We start from the raw sequence: 22,406 nt of genomic DNA, 5'->3' as shown, positions 1-22,406 counted from the left end.
GGGACAGTAAGTAATAACAAAGACACGTTCCTTACTTGGTATCTGTGGACTGATACAGCACGCTGCAGTGTCTCCAGAAAAGGTTTCTGGTAATTTACAGAATCACACAGTGTAAGCAGGTTTTAGATTCAGACTCAGGTGCACAAATTTGTAACTAACTCAAGAAACCCTGGTACTGTTACCTCTAGTACTTGGTTCACTCTTGAGTTGGAAGAGCTGAGCTTCTACTCTGGAGAGTTGCTGCTGAAGTGTCTCTACTGTTTTCCTGTGCTCTTCTTGCAGGTTCCTGACTTGATCTCTGAAATTGTTCCGGAGAGCTTCATTCTGGGCTGTCAGCTGACTCAACATCTGGGTGTGCTCTGTTTTCATGACCATGTTCTCAGACTGTATTGTGCAGAGTCTGAAAACAGCATACACACAAACAGTAAGAAACACACAGCAAAACTCTGTAATTTTTAATTTCAAAATTTTTAGAGTTTGAAGCAGCTTTCAATTTTCATGTGTATGATTATCTTAGAATGACCACGCAAGTTTTTTCCATTTAAATTCCTCTTTCTACAGGGAAAATCTAAGACTGAAAACGTTATGCTGATTACCTATCATTTGAATGCACTGTGCTATATAAACTCTCGATTTCTATTTTAGAACACAAAATTCAGACATCTTTGGGGGAAAAAAAATAAGTATTAGAGACATGGTGCAGTAAACCTTCTTAAATTCTAGAATTGCAACATGACTGTGTTTATAGTGTCATACAGGGCATGTCACTTACCTTCTACTTCACTTCTTATAACATTTATTTACGAAATACTTATGCAGAGCTTCTAAAATCCCAGGTTTCTAAGAAGCTAAGTTTAATTTTTTTAAGCCTCAACTTTCAGCGCAGAAGAGGGCAGAAGAGTGTAGCTGTTAGCAAGAAAAATGTCAGTAACTCGCCAATTGTTGGGTTTTTTTTTGGTTTGGAGGTACTCCAGAAGCACAACAAAATTGTCACAAGCAATTAAACAAGTGCATGTATGGAAAGACTAAGCACAGGACTTGCCCTTGTAAGCCTAAAGACTTAAATAGAGCCAGCATGTCAAAGAGCAGTCTCTCTAGGTATAAAGGGAACCTACGGTAAAGTGGGTTGTTTCCAGAAAAATGCAGGACATAATTTGGTTGATTATAGTGAGCCATCATCTGGCTACCAGGAACAGATAAAACTGTACAAAGATGGTGACAAGAAGTCAACAGTTCCTAATACCAAGCTGTAATTTTTAATGAGTATTTCATGTAAACTTCTTTGTACCCTCTACAGACAAGGGAAAGACCCTTTGTGAGGAGCTCAAGTACTAGGTACTCATGCGATGTGATACAGATGAAAGAGATTCCTTTCATTTTGAAAGAAACAGCAAATTAAGACTGTGGCAAGCACAGACTTAAAATCTAGTACTTTCTGCAAGAAAGGCAGTTGGTGAACACAGGACTGGGTATTTTGTCAGTGAAATTGTTTGCTGTGCATATTTTTTTAATAGGAAACATCCCTGTAATTTAGTTGAGCAGTACAACACAAATGTAGAGCTGAGCACTGGACTTTAAAATAGTCAATGTGCTTAAAAAATGTTAATTTTTAAATCTGATAGTTAAGAGGTAGAAAGCTTGCAGAAGTCTCAAATTCCCTGCTACTATTTCATTTTCATTATTGAAACTTCTGATGGCTCATGAAAAATAGCAAACAATCCTTTTGAAAATTCCTTTAACTTTCTCAATAATATGCCCTTTCTTTGAGAAATACAGTTATACACCACTACATGTCCAGTTCTTAAAGTTCACACAAAATAAAATATCTGTGTCTATTCATCAGCAGAACATACTTTTCACGGAGTTCTGCTTCTTTTGCAACAGTCTCTTGCAGCATCTTATTATGTCTTTCCAGCAGGGTGTCGTGTTCAGACTGCAGTGCCTGGAGTTCAGACGCATTCATCTGTGAGTTATGCTGAGCATCTTGCAGCTTAACTTTAAGTTCATCTATCACCATTTCCAACTGTTCTCTGCACGTGGAAAAAAAAGAAATACACGACATACATTTTAAAATAATTACAGAATAATTAAGAACCTATACTATATAAACAACATAATAGATAGCTGATCCAAATTGCTTATTTATTAATTAAATCAATATAGCACCATGACCAAAATATCTTAGAATGTGACTATGGAAGAAGCAATTAGCAAAGTTCTGATCCTGTCTCAATATAGGTACAAATAGGTTTACCACATCCCATCTGAACCACTGGGAATGCAACTATTGGGGTAGAAAGAGTGACTGATACCACTTTCTACTTCAAGCTGGTTTGGGGGGACAAGACAGAAGGACAGTAATATGTGGGATTCAGCTGGGAGAAAAGATTTCTTCTTAGAAGTGGTAGAGGCTTTTTTTTTGTTTGTTTAGTAAATGCACATCAGTTCAATGAGACCAAATACAGGGGACAAATGGTTGGAGTATATTTTGAGCAAAGTACTAGGAAGCAAGATCAAATTTATAAAAACAGATAAACTCGGTCAAAAACAAATCAAAATTAGATACACAAGGAAGAGTCTTAAGTGACATATATTCTCTTTTTATGCTTTCTGTATTTATATATGCAGACATCTCCATTATCTCATAAATTGTATATCTCATTAATCTTAGAGTTGATACTTATAAATAATTTCTTTGGAACCATTTCTCATCTGTTTATTTCTTGACCAATTTGTTTCCAAGCTGACTCTCTCTCACAAAAAAATAACAATATTAAAACTTATTAAAATTCTTCAAAAAGGAGACACACAGAAATGCAACTGTTGCAGTTTACTTGCTTCAAAGACAGGAAGTTTTTTTTAAAAACCCCAAACCAACTGCAAAACCAAAGTCCTCTAACAAAGCACAAGTCGCCCTCTGGTGGATTTTTGGCTGCAATTGTAGGTACTGTTTGAAGATGGTTAGAAATGAATTTTGACATCTCACAAAGAAACACCCAGTCTGTCATCAAGGGCAGCCATCAATGACTTATAACAGTAACTTCTAGAAATTGATCGAATTTTACAGTGAATTGAGACACTTTCCAAAATGAATTTGAATTTACCTGTCTTATTACTATAATTAAAAGGATTTTCAGAGACCTTTTGGAAGTGTAACTTTCTCCTCCAAGTCTTTCCTCATGCAGCAGCTGATTCAACAACAGTATTTCATAAATCTGCTAGAACTGATGACTGAATTGGCAGCCAGAACTTTACCTACACTAAACCACTCATTCCTGAAAAAGTTCAAAGTGAACTCAGCTGAACTGTACCAACCTGCTCTTTCCTTCTTAGTTGCAAATGGCACTTGGCTGCAATACTTCATGACTGAGAAAATGACATGTCAAGTCTACACAGAATATGCTGGCTAATTTCTGCTCATGAGATTCCTATGAAACTTCCTAACACCTTACTTCCCCTCTGGCTGTAATGACAGGCTACACAAAAGTAACGGTTAAAAAGATAAATCCAGGCATTAGAATAACAGAGTACCACCATGGTAGAAACTGATGATATTTCTTCTGTTCAGCTTGGCAGAGCCACAGTTAGATTAAAAAAAAAAAACCCAAACCAACCAACCAAAAAAAATTCAAACCAAAGTAACTGGGGAAGCACACTGCCACCCTTCTGATATTTTCCATATTGAAGCAAAGAGCTAATCAGTGGAATTCCCTTGTAAGTCAGAAATTAGCAAAGGCAAGCTCAATAACTTTTGAGTGTCCGTATTTTTCTGTATGCATATAGAAATTTTAGTTTTACCTCTCTTGTTTGGCTCCTTCAGACTCTGTCCGAGCAGCAGATTTATTCTTTTGCTGTTTTAGAACATTATGAACACGGACTTTGTAGCTCTCAAATTCTGACGTAACAGATGCTTGTTCAGCCTATCACACAGAAAACAAACTCTTAACCAGTTATGCTGTTGAGTAGTGCTCCCTTATTTCTCTAAAATGAAATGCATTTTACATAGGGAAAAAAAATTAAAACCATGTGCTGCATTTTCTTCTTTTAAATGGATAATTAAAACGGTGACTACCATAACAGATCATGTTTCTTTAGACTTTGAGTATCACAAAATGTGAAACTTGAGACACTAATTTTCAACATACTAGTATTAAAGAAAAGAAAGAATACCTGGACATTCAAAAACTGCATTCAACTGAGAGATTCAAAAGCAAGGGTTCTATCAACAGCTTTAAATGAAGGCAAATGTGAAGGAAAAAAAGGGCAGATAATTCCGTTTCCCTCTTATACTGCTGAGATGACAAAAATCTAATATGCTTTAAAGTTTTGCATAATTCTGAGGAGTTATATCAGTCTTGCAGTGGTATTACAAAGCACAAGATATAATATTTTAGTTGATTGTAAAGGTGTTTGGTCTGTCTTTTCTTCTAAATTCAGCTGATACATGAGTTTCAGAAAATTACATCACAACATAGTAGCTTTATCCTTGACTGTACACTATACAGCAAGAATTATTCCCATCCTTCAAGTACTCATGTTGTATTAGTCTAGAAAGGCCACAGATGCACATTTTCTTTCTTAGATCTTAGGACAAGCTCATGGATTCAGTAGTCACCCCCAAGATAACTAAAATGCTCTCACCTTCAAAAGGAGGATTTCGGAAAGTTCAGCTATTACTTACCTGCAGGTTGCACACCTACCATACACCAGAGACCATAAAGTAGTATAGTAATCTCCATAAAGGTAGTTTGAACATAGCAGTCCTACTATATTCTGAATCTGTCTCCAATGCAAACACTACATTGTAGGAACATTTAACACAATGCCATATGGACAAAACCCCCCATAAATAATAAAAGAACCTCAGCAATAGTGTAAGTTTTGCATGTAGTTCAGCTGCCAATTAAGAAGCTGCTCAGATTTCAGCATATTAAAAGGTGCTGGCAAATACATTTTTCACAGCTTTTTTTTTATTTCTTGAAGTAGTATCTGTGTTAGCTGGTTTTTATGAAGCAAATTATATTCCTTTTTTTTTGTTCTCTCCTTTTCTTTAAAGACTTCTCTTTTCCCTGACCGTGTACTTGCTGATCATCTTAAATAAACTCTAACTCCTCACTACGACTACAAGGTTTTCCCTACTGGAAATATACATGTGCAATCCAGATGTTCCACAAGTGATACATGACAACCAGGACATAGTCCTTTATACCACCACTCAATACCTTAAGCAGTGGGATAATTCCCAATTCTTGACAGACAAAAGGAGAAGAGTAAGGTCTGCAAAGTATTTTTAGAGAAGCAGACAGTGAGTGCAGTAAACCTCCCTTCCAAAGTCTCTAAGATTACTTCTCCCACTAGAGTACCTGGGCTGCTCTGCACTCTTCTTGCAGGGTTGCAATTTTTTGCTGGCAAGCACTCATCATACGCTGGTGTTGCTCCGAAGACGTTCGCAGCTGTTCCTGAACTTTATGCTTTTCTGATGTCAGCACAGCCACTTGAATCTGAAAAAGTCAGTTGCAAACTGAACTATAACAAAAAGTTTTCTTCTCCAAGGGGACATGCCACTAAGACCATAGGATCTACTACAGTAATTCCTGCACAGAATTGGTGAAAATTAAAATCCAATAAAAATAGAATAAAAAATAGACATGGCTTACCATGTAATAATTTTTAATAAAATTATGTCGCTTAAAGAGACAATTCAAGATAAAATTACGATGGTGGTGTGGCAGCATTTAAGAAAGCCAGCCTCTCTCACTTCCCTGCTACTTTCATTACATTCAATTCCTATTCTGCCCAACTGACAAAATTTATACAGTCAGACAACACTTGAGATTTTTGCAATATGTTATGTTATTTTGTTTTTAAACTGAATAACTTCCATTTTTAAAGAATCATTTTAAAACATATCCCAGTTGCAAGCTTCAAACTCCATAGTCCTCTCCTTTGCTGGAAAGGAAAAGAGGAAAAAGACTGTGTAAATCTGTTTAAAGAAAGCCACAGGGAAAATATCTGGGGAAAGCAACAAAGAGACAAAACTAATTTAAGAGACGATAACCTAGTAGTAAAAATAACACCTTTTTGTTCTTCAGCCTATATTCCATTTGCCCGTAAAAATCACACACTTATTACTTAAATGAGAAAACCTTACACTAAAAAAAAGTGAAGTTTCTTGCCTTATAGGCTTCCACTTGCTGTTGACTGGTTTCCAATTCCCCTTTCAAGGATTCCTGCAACATTAGATGATCATTTTCCTGCAAGATAAAATTACACAAACCTCAGCAACTTAATAATTCAGCTACCAGCCTGTTTTTTAAAGTTAGTTTAAAAATGGAACACACAGTCATTAACATCGGGACTTACAGCTTGTTTTGAATCAGCCAGTTCTTTTTTGGTTTTTACTAGGAGTTGTTTTATCTTGGCATTTCTTTCCTCGTCCTGTTGCATAGTTGACTGAAGGAATTCTAATGCAGAAAACAACAGTTTTATGCAAAGGAAACTTCCCCTCCTGCATTTCCTTAAAAATACTGAAAAATATTTAAGCAAATTCTGACAGATTCCTTAAGAGCTGCAAACAAGTAGCTTACAGTAAGCTTGGTATCCTTTGTCTAAGTTATCATGAAGATCTTCAAATAAATGAAATGGTTCTAAGACTTATATTTACAAATAGGAAGAAATTAAATTTTAATTTCTAGTCAAGTTTTATGAATGTGATATATTAGGATGAAACCCATCACCAACATTCAGAACTTATGATTAACTTAATCAGGTAGGAAACAGTATATCAGGCAGGCAAATTGGCTTTTAACTGCTGAATACTGGATGATAACCTAGTAAAGTTTCCCTTAAGTCAAAATTACTTTTCCAGTGTAACTGTTTAGTATTCCCTGCAAACCTAACTCTCACTCATTGACTTGAAAAGTTGCTTCTGAATTTCATTTTTTACCATTATTAACTATACCATAGTGACTCTTGCTGTTTATAGTTTACTCACTTATTTCTTCCTGTAGGGTCTCTTGCTTCTGTTTCTGAATACTCGTTTCTTGCTCAAGATCTTCTATTCTGCTGTCTTTATCAGTAATCTTCTGATTAAGTTCTTTTACCAGCCTTTCATAATCAGCTATTTCCATATCCATTAGTGTACTCTTTTGAGCATCCTGCAAGTTACACATGATGCAGGTAGAGCTTACAATTTGCTTTGTCTGCTAAGGCTTTTTAATTATATAAAAAACTATATTGCACATCTAACAAAAATTTTTTCACTATCCATATCCATAAGCAACATCCATCCCTCGGGTTTCCATATCCTTAGCAAATAATCTGTTTTCAGATAATAACCAGAAGCTTTGAAAAACCTGTTTCTATCTTTTAAGTTTTATCAGTAGGTATTTTGTAGATATTAGTTTCTGTCAGTGTCAGTCCTTAAAACAAGGGCAGTTTCTGAATAGTGCACTACACATGTACCCCAGACATCTAAATTCTCTTCCTATTTCTACCCAAGACAGGTCACATAACCCAAGTTAAAACAAACAAACAAAAATAAAAAATAAACTCATCAAAACCAAACCCAAAAGTACACGTCAGCTCTCCAGTACAAAACCAGGGGCAAAAGCTCTCAAGTTTTCCCTTTTACACACCTCAGGCTTTAAAATCCTCAGAACAGAATGGGAGGACATTCAACACAGCAAGATAGGCCAAAATCTTTGGTAGTCCCCTAAGCACTAACAAAAACACCAGCCCTACCTTTCTGGCCAGCTCTAGTTCTAGCATAGTTTTCTGCAGATGTTTCTTTTCCTTCTGAAGTTGCATCTGAAGCTCCTCCATTTCTCGGAGAGCACCACTATGTTCCTGAAATTTAAATACTTCTCAGTTATGCAGTCCAATTTCAAAATAGATGTCAGCATGTTTATACTTATAGACACACATACGCACTTAGGTTGTATAAAGATAATTCTTTCTTTTTTTTAGGAAATTACTAGGAACCAGAGAAAAACTCAAAATAGTTTTCAATAAACGCAGTCAAGGAACACAAAGAGAAAGCATGGAACTTGATCTATAAAAACACAAGTTACCAAGGTCTAACAGAAATCACATCCAGTGAAAGTAACGCTTCAGCCCATTCACTATCTCGACAAAGTACTACCTTTGTTTTCTGTTCTCTTAAAAGCCTTTCAGCTTCTAGTTCTTTGTCAGCCTTTGCCTTGGCTCTTTGCATCTCCAATATCTGAGTTTCCAGCAGCTTAGCATTATTTTGCAGTGTTTCAACACGAGCCAGGAGGTCTTCATTAGCAGAGCGTAATTGATCATGCTGAAATTGTAATCATGAAAAGATAAAAAACATAGCTGAATTTGTGTGTGATTTTGTCAGATAAGATATACACTCCTACAGATGAGTCTTGTCCAGCTTAATTGTGTTAAATCAGATTAAGAAACAGGCTAAAACCAGGCTAAATTAAAGTCACTAGCACATTTTGATTATTTTGTTCAGAGTTAATTTGCCCAGCTTTCTGTATCATGGCTAGAATTAAAAGAAATCAGAAAAAAATACTCCCAAATTTATGCTTTCTGCAAGAATCACCTTCCTCTCGCAATAATACAGTGTTTCAATACTTATTGTCCCACTCCAGATAGAGGTGCTGTATTTATAAACAAATGATCATACTACTAACACCTAAAAAGATTGAACTGCAAGCCTTGATTGAACCACCAAGTCTTCCAAGAGATCATATCAGTACATAGTAAGAACTGTTTCTTCTTAACAAACTTGAAAAATTCAGTGCCTGCATAATCAGGCAGAATATAGTTTCTTATATCTTTCTGTGTTTCTCACTACTGGTTTGTATTTATAAGGAAATGGTGGCCTAGCTAAATCTTCAGTGTATGGGGCCTGGAATTTAAATCCTAAATACTAAACCCATTGCAGCCACCCTTGCAAAAATGTGTCTCACAGCTGCTTAATTACCATCTTAGACTCTTCTGAATGATACTATGGTACTCTACAATGCATCCTAAAGTCTCATCCTTGTGAAAAATGCAAAACACCATAATTAATTTAGTATGTTCAAATATTCTGTTGATTAAATAAATAAAGAGAAAAAATACCCAAACCCACATTTTGTTGAAGAAACAGAAGAAAAACATTTCTCACATAAAGGTTACTGCACTTCATGAGAAGTGTAGCTGTGCAATCAGAGAAATAGTGCAAGTTTGATACTTGCAGAAGAGTTGTATGCTTAAACAAACCCAGAGATAAACACTTGCTCTTTCCTGTAAGTTGACCTGGAGCAGATTAAACTCTTTCTACTGACAAAGCCAAACACCCTAGATATATTTACCTTTGTCATGGCCCAGGTAAGATATCAGATGTTGAAAAAGAACAAACAAACCACCCTGAATTACAAGTCACTATTCAAAACGGACTTAGGCTACGAAACAGTGCTAACAATGACATGATTAAAACTTACACTCAATAGATAAGATTTTTACAGTAATCATCAATGGATCAGACCCACATACAGAACTGACCTGCTGGGATGACGCCTGTAGCTGTCTTGTGAGGTCATCTATCTGACGTTCAAGATTATTTGCTCTGCCTTTTTCAGAATCCAGCTGTTCTCCTTGCTTATCATATTCCATCAAAAGATTCTTAACACATACAAACACAAAATCAAATTTTTTTTACAATACACATATTGCATAAGCACATTCATCTCAGACGTCTACTCATCTTCCTGATATTTCAGTATATGAGTCGTCTTACTGCAACACCAGAAACATCACAATGAAATTAATGCTATTATTCCACTACAAACTCTGGGAAAAACCCTTTTCAGGCAATGAAATTCTAGAATAGTTCAGGTTGGAAGAGACCTCAGCAGGTCTACATTCGACCTTCTGCTTAAAGTAAGGTCAGCAGTGAGATCAAACCTGTAACTCAGACTTTAGACCAATCAGGTCTTTCCAAGGATGCAGATGGCACCAGTCCCCTGGGCAACTTGTTCTGAAGCTCAAGCATCTCATAGGCTAAAAATGTTTATCCATGTATCCAGCTGTCATTTCAATTTAGGACTACTGTCTTATCCTGCACCACCATTTATAACCTGATTCTCTGTCCTTGATAATGTCTTTGGAGGTACTGGAAGGCTCCTATTATGTTCCTCCTCATAAGTCTTTTGAGGAACAGCTTTCTCTTGTTGAAGCAATGCTGACTGTCACCTGCTTCTGCTTCATGTGCCCAGAGATATGCTCCCAGAGAAACATTAGTTCATGTCTTTATCACTTAAGGATTTTCAAACTGATCTTCAACTTTATGTACTTTGAAGAATTTGTCAGGATTTATGTTTTGCCTCAGCAGCACATTGCTTAATGTATGACGTCTGATGTCTGATGTCTGATGTATGATGCTAGATTCAAAAGGTTTAGAAACAGCATTCCAGTAGAAAGCAAGTGCCTTCTTTTCTTCTGACAGCAGTCAATTCCATTACTAGAACCTTACATTTCTTGATTTTGGTATCCAACTGCACTGACACAATTTCTTTTGCCAAACACAGTTGTGCAAATAAATAGCAATAAATATCCAGGCTAGGCTTCAACACCAAAGTATTTTCTTATAGTTAACTGTCTTGCAAATGCAGTACTATTCTTACCTTATAGCTTTCAGCTCCTTGAATAACGTCTTTCATTGAAGCAGACAACTGATCTTTTTCTGATCGAACCAACTCCAATTCTTCGTTCAGAGCTTGCATCTTATTAAAAAGAAGTTGTGTCGTTAAAACAGAACCCCACATGCAGAATGTTCTTCATATTAGGAAACAGTTAGGGTACCTCTTTTCGGCTGGCATCTAATTCCTTCTTTGCTTTCACAGCAACCACCTTAATTTTATTTAGCTTCTCTCCTTTTTCTGCAGATTCTTTTTCCAGCCTCCCTAAAATAAATAAATAAGAAAATTAAAAAATTACATCTTTCTATTTCTTCCCAAGAAATGAAATGAAATGAAATTCAATTAGAACACAAATATCAGCATGAATTTAAAACCAAACAAAATATAAAGGGGAGATGTTCAAGTGTTTGATTCAGTTAAACATTTAAATTTAATTTCAAGCTAAAACATGGACATAGACAGCTTAGGGACAATCTTTCCCTGTTTCAGAGGCTTTCCATCACAGTTAACATTAAGAGCCATATTCCTGTCTACTTCTACATAAATTTTAACAACTCAGAACCATTTTCTTGCTAATGTGTTGGGATAACTGCAATGAGGCAAGTGAAGTATTGTTTCCTTCTCCTCTTGGCAGCCTTAGGAATTCTTATTCACACACTTCCCATATTTAAAAAATAAAGATGAAATCCACTACACTGTTTATAGCCAGACGTACACAGGAAGAAAAAGCCTTAAGAAATATCATATCATATCCAACTTAAAATTGCTAACAATATTTTAAATCCCTAGTGGAAGGAATAGCTTCCTAGTAGGAAGCTGCACTGATATGTACTTCCCCATCTTCCTTGGCTTGTAGGAAATACAGGACAATTATGAAAAGAAAAACTAACAACCCAAAGAACCCAAACCATTTATATAAAAGAGAACAGTGAGAAAGATACCAATTTTTTCTTGAAGTTCTGCTACTGAAGACTGTTGATCAGTTTTCTCAGTCATTGTCTCCATTAAATTCTGTATTATAAACAAAGACATAAAAATTATTACAAAAATTTCTTTGTGATATCTCTTTTTTCCCTAACAAGCCATCAGAAGTTCCAGCTACAGCTAAAACTGTCTACATTTGTACTACCAAGAAAGTCTTTAAGAGAAATTTTGTTGAAAGCATAGTTACTTGAAAGCAAAACATTCCAACGTTTTAACAGCTGCCTTCCATTCTGTCCAAGGACAAAAAATGGGAGAACATTAATTCTGCAGCTGTCAGTTTTACACAGCCAGCAATTCCCATGACCTGAAGTTAGGAGTATCTAATGCAGATCAAGCAGGAGTTTTGTTTGAGATGGAGTCATAGAAAGTTAGAGGTGAAAAATGATGAAGTCAGTTAGTCCATCTAGTCAAATGATCGCTTTGAGGGCTATTGATAGGAACAAAAGTTTAAGTACAAGTAACTTTTGTAAAAAAAAAATAAATTATGATTGGTTTTGGTTCTTTTTTTTTTTTCGGGGGGAGAGAGGTGACTTTGAGGTGCTAGATGAGCTTTCCAGAAGGGGAACTCACTTTCAGGCCAAGGGGAAAAAAAATAAAAGAAGAAAAGAGAGAATTGAAAGTATTTTTTGAACCTTAATTTTGAAGACTTTAGAGGTTTAGTCTGTATACTTCAATAACAAAATATAACCTTTAGAGAACTCAGTTCGTCTTTCACATTTCTAAGTTCAGTTTCCTTTTGTTCCAGAATGCAACTTAAGTCGTCTTTTTTTTCTGATCCTTTTTCCTGTTCTTGTATTGGACTTTCATAAAAAGCAAGTTTTTGAGTGATCTCTTCAATATTAGCTAAAAGATCTTGATTTTCAATCCTTGTTTTCTCACTGGCATTCTTCAGCTCCTGAATATCATGCTGAAGAGCTTCCTTTTCAGACAACACTCCTTCCAGTTCCTCTCTCAAGAGAGCCTTTTCTTTTTCAAAATCCTGAATCAGGGATCTATGTTCTCTATATTGAGCAGCATGTTCTTCCTCTAGTCTCTCAACTTCCCGCTGCAAATGAATTACTTCCTCCTCATTTTGTAGAGCAAGGCACTGCTTTTCTTTTATTTTTGACAGGCATTCATTTGAAATTTTTAACAAGTTAAGAGAATCATATTCTTCATTAGAATCTGAAATGTCGGACCCCATTTTCTCAACTAGGTGGTACAGTTGAGTTCTTACAAGGGACGTATGCCTTTGTTCATTTTCCAGTAATGTTGATACATGGTCTTTTTCTGCAGTCATCATTTGTAGTTTCTTTTCTAAGTTTTCAGACTGCTCTTTCAACACTAACCAACCATCTTTTTCAGATGTAATCTTTCCCAGCTCTTCACTTAATTCACCTTTTTCCTGAATGATTTTCTTATTTTCCTCATGAAGAGTATACACTTCAGATGAAAGCTGCTCTCTATCATGTACCAGAGATTCAATCTGTTTTTCCAGTTGCTCTAGAATTTGAGCATTTTCAGTCTTTGTAGTTAAAGCTTCATTCAGTCTCTCTGTTAATTCCTCTACCTTTTTCGTCAGGTCATTATTGTTCTGGTTAGCAACATCTACTTCTTGCTGAAGTTCCTGAATTTTAACTTGTTCTTGCTTGCACCTTTCCTGAAGGGTTTCTCTCTCTTCCCCCAAACATTTTACATCATTTAAAATATCCTTGTTTTGATCGGTAAGAGCAACTATCTTCTCTTCCAGTTCTTTTACAGTAATCTCTTTTTGGTTGATGGAGCTTCTTATTGCGTTATTGTCCTCCTGAAGACTAACAATTTTGCATTTAAGTTCTTCTATCTCTAGCTGATTAGATGGCAATTTTTCTATTTCTTCCTGGAGGCGATTTACAGTTTCAAGAAGAACATCCCTTTCATTGAAAGCAGCTCGGAGTTTCTGTTGCAGTTGACTGACATCAGAAGCTTGCTGTTGTTTCATTGATTCAAACTCCTGGCTGATCTTTCCAGCAGATTCGCCTAGCTCAGCCTGGAGAGTTTCCATTGTTTCTCTCAGGCTATTGTAATTGGACACTGCTTCTTCTTTCTCCTGAGTTAGCTTTTCAAGTTGTTCTCTAAGTTCCTGTATTTCAAAAACTAATACCATCTTTTCTTTTTCAGAACTAGATAATAAAGTTTCATTTAATTCAGAAATTTCTGTCTTGTGTTGCTCTTTCAGAGTTTGAATCTCTAATTTATGCTCTTCTACATCAGATTCATAGTGCTGTCTTGCTGCTTTAAGCTCCAATTTTAGTTTTTCAATTACACAGCAGTAATCTTCTTTAGTAAGCTGCAATTCATTTATCTTAAAGTCCAAATCTTCCCGCTCATGAAAGTACTCATCCTTTATGCGATGGATTTCCTCTTCCAGCTTTAGTTTGACATTGCTCATGTAAGTTAACTCATCTTTTAATATACTATGTTGGGACTGGAGTTCTTCTAAACTATGCTCCAGGTACCTAACCTTTGCTTCCATTTTTGCTTCTATATAAGGTTCTTCTGGTGTATCTGCAATATCTATCTTGTTTTCTACATTTTTATTTAAGGCTTCTCTCAGCTGCTCCAAGTCGTATTCGCGCTGGTCAGTATGACAATGCATTTCATCCTTTGCATTTTTCTCTGCCAAATTGTGCTGTAACTCATCTATTTGATTTTGCTTTTCTTCATTTTCTTTAGATGATATTTCAATCCGATGCATCAATTCTGACACCTCTTCCTGATGGGCAATTTTTAATTTTTTAAGCTCTTCATTCAGATTTTTTATTTCATTATGGTAACATTGAGAGTTGTTTTTAATAGTTTCTTGCAGACTTGTCACTTCTTTGGTTTTGTCTTCATTCACAGTTTCCAACTGCTTGCTCAGACACAAAATTTGCTCCTCATAGGTAGATTTCATTCTCTGGACATCATCTTGTAATCTTGTAACTTCTTTTTGACTGTCACTATGACGTTCAACCTGTTCCATCAGCTCCATTTGTTTTTTCACTTGTTCATCTAATTCCATTTTCAGCTTTTTTAAATCCTCATTGTGCTTGCATTGTGCATTTGCTAATTCACACTTCAAAGCTTTTATTTCTTCCAGAGAGTCAATACTTGATTGTTCCAGTATTTTCTGCAATTCTTCTGTCTTAGCCACTGCAGCCTGAACAAACAAGGAAGTTATTAAATACTGGTAATTTAGCATATAGAATTTTTAAATGAACTGTTTACAATAACAAATTAGAAAATATAGGAGTCCTTAGTCTTAAAAATTGCTATAGTTTTTAAATATCTAACTATATTAAGACAATTCAAACACTACAGAGTACAAGAACATTTGCAGAATGAGAAAAGAAAACTACATCCTAAATCATGTTTACCAGAATAATTTCACAAAATGTTCATAACAGACTTCAGCTTTAGCAATTATCCTGATAACATATTAAAGATCAAATTACTTTTAGTACATCAAATTCAAGTATCTGGAATATAATACTGTTCATCAATCACAAGCAATTCACTCTTCATTTTACTATTAATTGAGATTATTGATATAAGATAGGTGCCTTGGCTGACAGGCTCCTTCTCATGAGTATCTAAATGTAAACCTCATATCTCCCATGAAAAGACAGAGCTGATTGATTGAAGCCATAACATATGTAGGCTGCTAATGCAGAGGCTGAATTCTTTTTGCAGGTGTGGATCTAGACGACGTATATATGAATTTCATATTTATTACTATGGATTAGAGGGTACAGAGAAAATATGCTTTAATATAAGAAGCCTTTAGATCTTTTTAGATTTTTTAAAAGATCGAACACAGGTAAGTGAAGAAAAAGGTCATAATTAAAAAAACACAACAAGCAAACCCAGAAAATAAACAGAATTCTGAAATATTTTTGTAATATTCCATGGCTCATTTCAGTACCTCCCCTTCTTGCTTTATTTGAATATTTTCTTTTCTCAGAGCTATGCACTGCTGCTGACTTTCAGCTTTTTCCAGAAGTACAACGTCCAGTCTTTCTGTGAGAGCCTAATATTAAAAGAGAAAGATCACTGAAAGAGGGGTTTGTTAACAATGGAAACAATGATTTCTGAAAAATGTAGGAACTCACATATTGATTATGACCCCTTTTGTCAATTTAACACATCAGTCTGATTTTAAAAATTACTTTCAGCCCAAATAAGACTGATATGAAATAGGTAGACTAAAACAATGATGTTGGTTCTGTTAAAAATCCTACTTGTGATCAGCTAATTTTTAATCACCAGGTGGTGGTGGGGAAGTTCGTCTTCTGTAGAAATGTCCCTCCAAATTATTCAAAACGATTCTCCAACTGATAAAGTCCTCCTCACTACCAATTTTCACTTTCATATGCTATGACCCTTACGTTGAAAATGACATGTTCTTGCCACATCAAAACTATTTGAGTTACTTTCCTAAAAGTACTTCTTGTGACATGCAACTTTAATTATGTATTTCTAATCTCATCAAATGACTGGCCCAGAAGTTTTCTAAATGGCTGAAGTCTTTCTGCAATGATCATTCCAAAATAAACAAAAGCCTGTCTAACCAGCTACACAAGGAAAAAGTCTTGGGGACATTTACAGAATTGTTTGGGTGGGAAGGGACCTTCAAAGGTGATCCAGTCCAAACCCGCTGCAATAAGCAGGGAGTATCTGCAAATCCATCAGGTTGCTCAGAGCCTTTTCCAACCTGACTTTGAATGTTTCCAGAGATGGGGCATCGGCCACCTCTCTGGGTAACCTTTTCCAGTGTTTCACCACCCTCCCTGCAAAAAGCTTCTTCCTTGTATCTAATCTAAATTGACCCTCCTTTAGTTTAAAACCATTGCCTCTTGTCCTATCACAAAAGGCCCTGCTGAAAAGTTTGTCCCCATCTTATAAGCCCCCTTCAAGTACTGAAGGGCCATGATAAGTTCTCCCTGGAAATTGTACTATTCTGTATAATTCCTCACAGAACCAATAGGATTTATGACAAGTGGAGGAAGGACTTGGGGAGAAGAGGGAAAAAAAAAAAAGGTTTTATATTCCTGAAAATTGACTCCATGCAATTTAAATAATAGTTTTAAAGCTATTTATCAAATTATTTCTGTGGATTTATTTCAGCTGACTTTATGTAATACAGTAGAAACCCATTACATATTCCTACCTGAATAATATCATCAGCTCCTGCAGTAGCTGCTTTAGATCTGAGTTCTTCAATCTCTTTCTCCAGTTCTCAAAAAAGCAAAGAAATTTCACAGCATGAATCGATGCTCCATCACAGTAGCAAATCTCTAGGAAATCCTAGTAAATCTAGTGCCTAACAACACTTCTATTCAAATCAGAGATATCTTTTACTTCATCAATTTTTATTTGTTACTGAGTGATAGAAAGGACTAATGGAAAGAGAACAAATATTCAGTATTACTTCTCCAGTTCTGACACTGAGCATTGTTTTCTGAGGAAGCAAAACTTCCTTGTTTGGACAGAGGGACAACAGACAGAAATTCTTTTCCTTCATCTTACCTTCTATTTCATGATCAATTTAAGCCAGAGGAAAGATACTCAGTACCTACTGGTTCTCTGAACATGGCATCAGGCAGAAAAACAAGATCTTATGAATAACCTCACTGAGGAAAAGCCTGGTATAGCCTGTCCCTATATCCTTATTGTTTCACTGGGCAGCTACCAGCAGTCAGCATAATTAATTAATTGTAATTCCAAACAAGGGGAAGTAACACGAGTCTGAGTAGTGGACCACTGGAGGAAAGGGGACAGCAGAGCAGAGAAGGGCAGCACATGACAGCACAGATTTACACAGGATACTTTTAGGTGGTTAACATAATATTTTGTTTTGTGTGGTTTACAATTTCTTGTTATAGCAGCAGATCATAGAATCAGCCAGGTTGGAAGAGACCTCTGAGATCATCAAGTCCAACCCTCGATCCACTACCACTGTGGTTACTAGACTATGGTACTAAGTGCCACATCCAGTCTCATCTTAAAAACCTCCAGGGACAGAGAATCCACCACTTCCCTGGGCAGCCCATTCCAGTGCCTGATTACTCTCTCTGTAAAGAATTTCTTCCTAATATCTAACCTAAACCTGATTAAGTATAAAGTAGCTAACTATCTTAAAGAAGCCATTGTGCTCTACAACAGTACTAATTATGCAAAAAACTATCAGACATTTCCCCTTCCATGTGCTTCCCGAAAAGCAACAGCTATTTATCCCTGAACCAATACGGGGAACAGACAATGACATGTCCTACTGCAACTTTTACACAAGCTACACTGTTCCATCATGTCCATACTGCCAGATCAAAATTAATTTATTATCTGACAAAAGCAATGCTTCTTTTTCTTCCCGTTCTTACTCAAAGGACTTCAGACCCTACTGATCCACAATAAACAGCGAAACTGCAGAAAAAAAAATCTAGGATATTTGTCTAGAATTTAAATCTACCTATAAAAAACAGGCAGTGATATTAGAAAAGGTAAGATAGTACCAAGCATTAAGGCAGAAATTGTTCTCTTTCCAGTAAGGTACCTGTACATCTTGACTTCACTTTCTGTATAAGCATCATCTGCTTTTTGGCAAACTTAATGAGGTCTTCTTTGGGCAATGTGTCCAGCTGTAAAAAAGGTACATATTAGAGAAACCAGTTTTCTCCAACCCAGACATTAACAGAGACAGGGCATTTTAACATCTGACTTCCAAGAAGCTGAATCTTAGGGCAAGAAACTCTTACCATGCATATGCAAGAAGAGTAACAGTCCAAGTTACTGCTGTTCTGTTATCCAATTCTGTTATTCTAAGTGCAATAACAGAAACTACTCCTAATTGTATACTTTTCTGAAATAATTCTGGAGCACAGAATTGGGCAGCATCAGTTACAGAGGAAAACTCAGTTGGGAAGGATTACAATTCAGTAATATAATTTGAACAATGTTTTGAAAATAGCATGCTGTCCTAATATTGCCATTTTTTAAATTTACTTCCAACATATGCAAAGATGTGTGTGACCATTGTGAAACAGACTACTGCCAAAACTGGATGCTATTAATAATTTATCAAATATAACAGAAGGGAACATATAAAGAAGAGATTTTTTTCCTCGTGTTTTCCAAGACACCTTATCCTAGTGTTTATAAATCAATTTTTCCTGTCTAGAAGACAGGAAACGTTAAAAATACCTTTATGTCTTCATATGAGTCACAGCTTGCATGCTAAGCTGTAACTCTTTCAACTATTGCTATCCAAATAAATTAAATTTCTGAGGACTGATTACCTTTGATTTGCCTGATCCTGGTGTGCCAGAAGACGCCACCATCTCTGGCCCAGCATCTTGAACCTATAAAAATTAAAGTACAATCTGCAGTAACTAACTTTTTAATGTAAAATTACTTAAGGAGCTAATTGAAAGTCTTCAAACACTGAGAATAACTGAATATAGTGAGAGCACAAGAAAAAATTAAAATAAAATTTAAAAACAATATATATTTTTAGGACTAGTCAGAAGCATAATGGAAAAGAGATACCACGATTACGAGAGCAGCAGAATAGAAAAATCTCGATGTGCAAACCAGTATGATCTAATGATTCCATTACTGAATTGACATCTAGAGTTGATACAGCACTGAAAAATAATTTTATTTACAAGCAGCTTAAAAAGTGTGACTCACTATCTCATTCTTAAAAGAGACATTAAAAAAAAGGCATGAACAAAAAAAAACAACTTGTAGAGGGGGCTGCAGTTAAATCAAACTTTGGGAAGTTTTGAACCACATAAAGTCCTAATATTTTTTTTTTTTCTTAAACATTTGTTGGCCGAACAAATTACATTTGAAAAGACTCTGCAAAGTTAGGACTCTTTTAAACCCCGAATTATAACTCCCCCTTTTGTTTCTGTTTTTAAACATACTAGTTACTGCTAGAATTGCTGGCCTGACAAATGTATCTGAAAAAGCTTGCAAATTCTGGGCTCCCTATTCCTAACAAATTCATAATGCCTTCTACTGTAAACTTCCACAGATCTAATCTGTGGGACTCTTGTTATTTTACTGTGATTTATATGAGATATGTTTGCATATGATCAACAACATGAAGAAACATATACAGCCATGATGGTGCGAAGGAAAATGGAACAGACACTTCCAATATATTAAGGGTAGCATTTCCAAGTTTTGATCTTTACCCTGCTTCTTCCTTCATACTATCATATGTGCATGAGTATGAAAGTGAAGAGGCATATGTATATATATAAATATTTGTATTTTTACATATCTACATGTTTGTGTGCATATGCATGTGTACACACATACCTTCACTTTTATTTTGCTACTTTCTTTATTCTGCCAAAAAACCCAAAACCCTTATAGTAGAAACTAAGGAAAAAATAAACTGGATCTGAACACTATGAGAATGGAGAATCACTAACAATTTAGGGGGAAGAGGTGATACAGATAATAAAAAGGATCATCATCAGAAATATAAGTTCAAGTACAGGCCAAGGACAAAGGCAGTTATACATGTGATGTATGTATCACATGGGCCAAAAGGTGTTTTTTTTTCAGATGGCAAAAGCAAACTTATCAAAAAATAATGTGCCCATTAAACATAAATACAGCATTAAAAAAAGCTATAAGGTTTAAGTTTCATATTCTCTTGGTATATAAAACTTTGTTAATAGTTACACTCAATATTTCAGCAGTGCAATCAGCAAAACACTGTCACTACAAGCAGTCACTGTCACTAGACAGCATAATTAAGTACAGCAAACCACATGTGCTGTTTAGAAAATAACAGCTCATGTCTCTCCATACTACAGCAAGGTCAGATGAATTTTTTCTCACAATATTTTTACTCTTCTTTAAGCTAATACATACAGAGGCAGAACCATATATCGTGTAAAACAACACATCCAGTTTTGCTGTTCTGGTAACAGAACCCAGAAGCAGTTCACGTAAAGGGCTTCACTCATTTGAAACAGAAGAACAACAAGGAAGATGAACTGCTAAAAGACCCTAAACTTCTCATTGATTAGGTGCATCCAAGCTGCAAGTCAGCAGACAGTAAGTACTCTTTTAAGCCCAACACTGAATCCTGCAAGGATTTTTAGGTTTCTAGTCCACTATTCTGAAACCAGGGTATGCTTCCATACTTTACTGATATATCTATCTATCTATCTATCTACATTCTTTTTTTTTTTTATTTCAAGCCTACTTGATCTGCTCTAAGGTGTTTCCATGCCACACTTCAACATGTTCTATGTATTTTAACTGCTATCTGTCTCTCACTTTTGCAATAGCCTAACACAGAAAAAAGGCCTTAGAAAGCCTAACCAATGCATAAATGCAATATATTAGTCTTTGCTGTGAACTGTGGCAGTAATGACCATTACAAACAGCAATTTTCTGAGCAGTGTACAAATACTCAGCATCACCAACTCTAAGCGAACCAAGTCACATCAAAACACTTTTTGAACTGTGATTGCTTCAACAGCGGCACTGAACCTCCATTAGAACGTGAGCAGCTTGGATATTACCAGTAGAGTCAATTTAATGCATGAACTTTAAACTCTTCTACGCTGTATTTGGATTTGCCTTGGTGTTTGTGAAAGCTACACTGGATACAGACGCTGCAGTGATTTATTTGCTTGTGTTGGTAGGTATTTCACAGCTGACCTAGTGTTAACACACCGGGTCACCGCAGAGGAACAGGAGCCCTTGTTGCCCGCGGGTGCTCTCACAGAGGAACCACTCGGCGCACCCGCCGTGTCACCTGAGCGTCACTCCCCTGAGCCAGCACCGCCTGCTCTCCCCCGGCCCTGACAACAGCGCGACGTCCCCACCCCGTAAGCAGGAGGGGCACTGAGCAACCCCTTGTAGCCCGCACCGGCGCTCGCATTTCCGCAGAGCAGGGCCGGAGCGCCCCTTCCCACCCTGGCCCGGGCGGGCCCCGCACAGCTGCCGCCCACTGGGGCTGCGCCGCCCGCGGGGACAGCGAGGAGGCGAAGCGAGGGCCCACGGGCTTCCCCGCCCGTCGCTGCGGGCAGGGACCCCGTGGAGGGGGAGGCGGAGGAGAAGGGGCTGGTCCTCACCCTCCCCGGCCCCGCCACGCTGCACCCCAAGGTCACACACCGCCCCCCTCCCCACCCGCTCCAGCTCCCGTTCCCCCCCGAGGGCCCCGCGCCCCCTCTCCCCCAGCCGCGTTACCTCCATGGCGGGGCCGGCCGGCGGCAGGGGCGGGCAGGTCGCGGCGCTGCAGCCGCTGTCAGCGCCGCTACATCCTCCCCGGCCCGCTTCCGCCTCCGTCATCCCGGCACGCCGGGAACGCGGCTCCCGGCCCGCTGCGCTCCGCGCGTCCGTCACCGAGCACCGCCCCGGGGGCGGGCGGGGGCCCGAACTGGGGCTCGGGCTGTGCCGGGGCACGGCTGTGCATGGCTGTGCATGGCTGGGTGCCCCGGCGGCGTAACCGGCCTAAGACGGACGTGAACTGGGAAGCGCAGGTAACGCTGGCGAGATCATGTTCTCCGCCTCATAAAAGCGACACAGGGATACGGCTACACCACCACTGTAACCCGCCCTTCCCTGTTCCTGAAGGGCTCCTGAGGGGAACACGGTGCTGCAGGCAGGAGTGTCTCTCGCTGTCACCGTCGGGAGAACATGACGTGAAGAGCGAAGTGCTCAGGCAGAAGCTTGACGATTCAAGACCCTGTTTTTAATATCTTGATGGAAGCACAGAGTGATTAAGTT

The 22,406-nt window shown here is 37.4% G+C and overlaps 1 protein-coding gene across 4 annotated transcripts in view; it reads right to left on the bottom strand.

The window, feature by feature from the left end:
• The window catches only part of GCC2 (GRIP and coiled-coil domain containing 2), a 30,119-nt gene extending 8,105 nt beyond the window's left edge, over positions 1-22,014 (bottom strand). For 2 of the 4 annotated variants that reach the window (XM_064646385.1, XM_064646387.1), the window contains exons 1-20: positions 21,867-22,014; positions 18,941-19,003; positions 18,199-18,283; positions 16,816-16,883; positions 15,571-15,675; positions 12,334-14,805; positions 11,603-11,672; positions 10,825-10,925; positions 10,647-10,745; positions 9,526-9,645; positions 8,144-8,308; positions 7,744-7,848; positions 6,995-7,157; positions 6,364-6,464; positions 6,177-6,254; positions 5,364-5,501; positions 3,799-3,920; positions 1,854-2,030; positions 183-400; positions 36-86 (exon numbers count right to left, since the gene is read on the bottom strand). In XM_064646385.1, the coding sequence (XP_064502455.1) occupies positions 36-86; positions 183-400; positions 1,854-2,030; positions 3,799-3,920; positions 5,364-5,501; positions 6,177-6,254; positions 6,364-6,464; positions 6,995-7,157; positions 7,744-7,848; positions 8,144-8,308; positions 9,526-9,645; positions 10,647-10,745; positions 10,825-10,925; positions 11,603-11,672; positions 12,334-14,805; positions 15,571-15,675; positions 16,816-16,883; positions 18,199-18,283; positions 18,941-19,003; positions 21,867-21,968 (4,603 nt within the window). In that variant the 5' untranslated portion in view covers positions 21,969-22,014. The remainder of the gene's footprint in view (positions 1-35; positions 87-182; positions 401-1,853; positions 2,031-3,798; positions 3,921-5,363; positions 5,502-6,176; positions 6,255-6,363; positions 6,465-6,994; positions 7,158-7,743; positions 7,849-8,143; positions 8,309-9,525; positions 9,646-10,646; positions 10,746-10,824; positions 10,926-11,602; positions 11,673-12,333; positions 14,806-15,570; positions 15,676-16,815; positions 16,884-18,198; positions 18,284-18,940; positions 19,004-21,866) is intronic. The other 2 variants (XM_064646386.1, XM_064646388.1) reach the window with 1 other exon arrangement.
• Positions 22,015-22,406: the final 392 nt, after the last annotated feature.

Source organism: Pseudopipra pipra, chromosome 2 (assembly GCF_036250125.1).
Source record: "Pseudopipra pipra isolate bDixPip1 chromosome 2, bDixPip1.hap1, whole genome shotgun sequence".
NCBI lineage: Eukaryota > Metazoa > Chordata > Aves > Passeriformes > Pipridae > Pseudopipra > Pseudopipra pipra.
The sequence above is the reverse complement of the archived record's forward strand: the minus strand, read 5'-3'. Positions and strand labels throughout refer to the sequence as shown.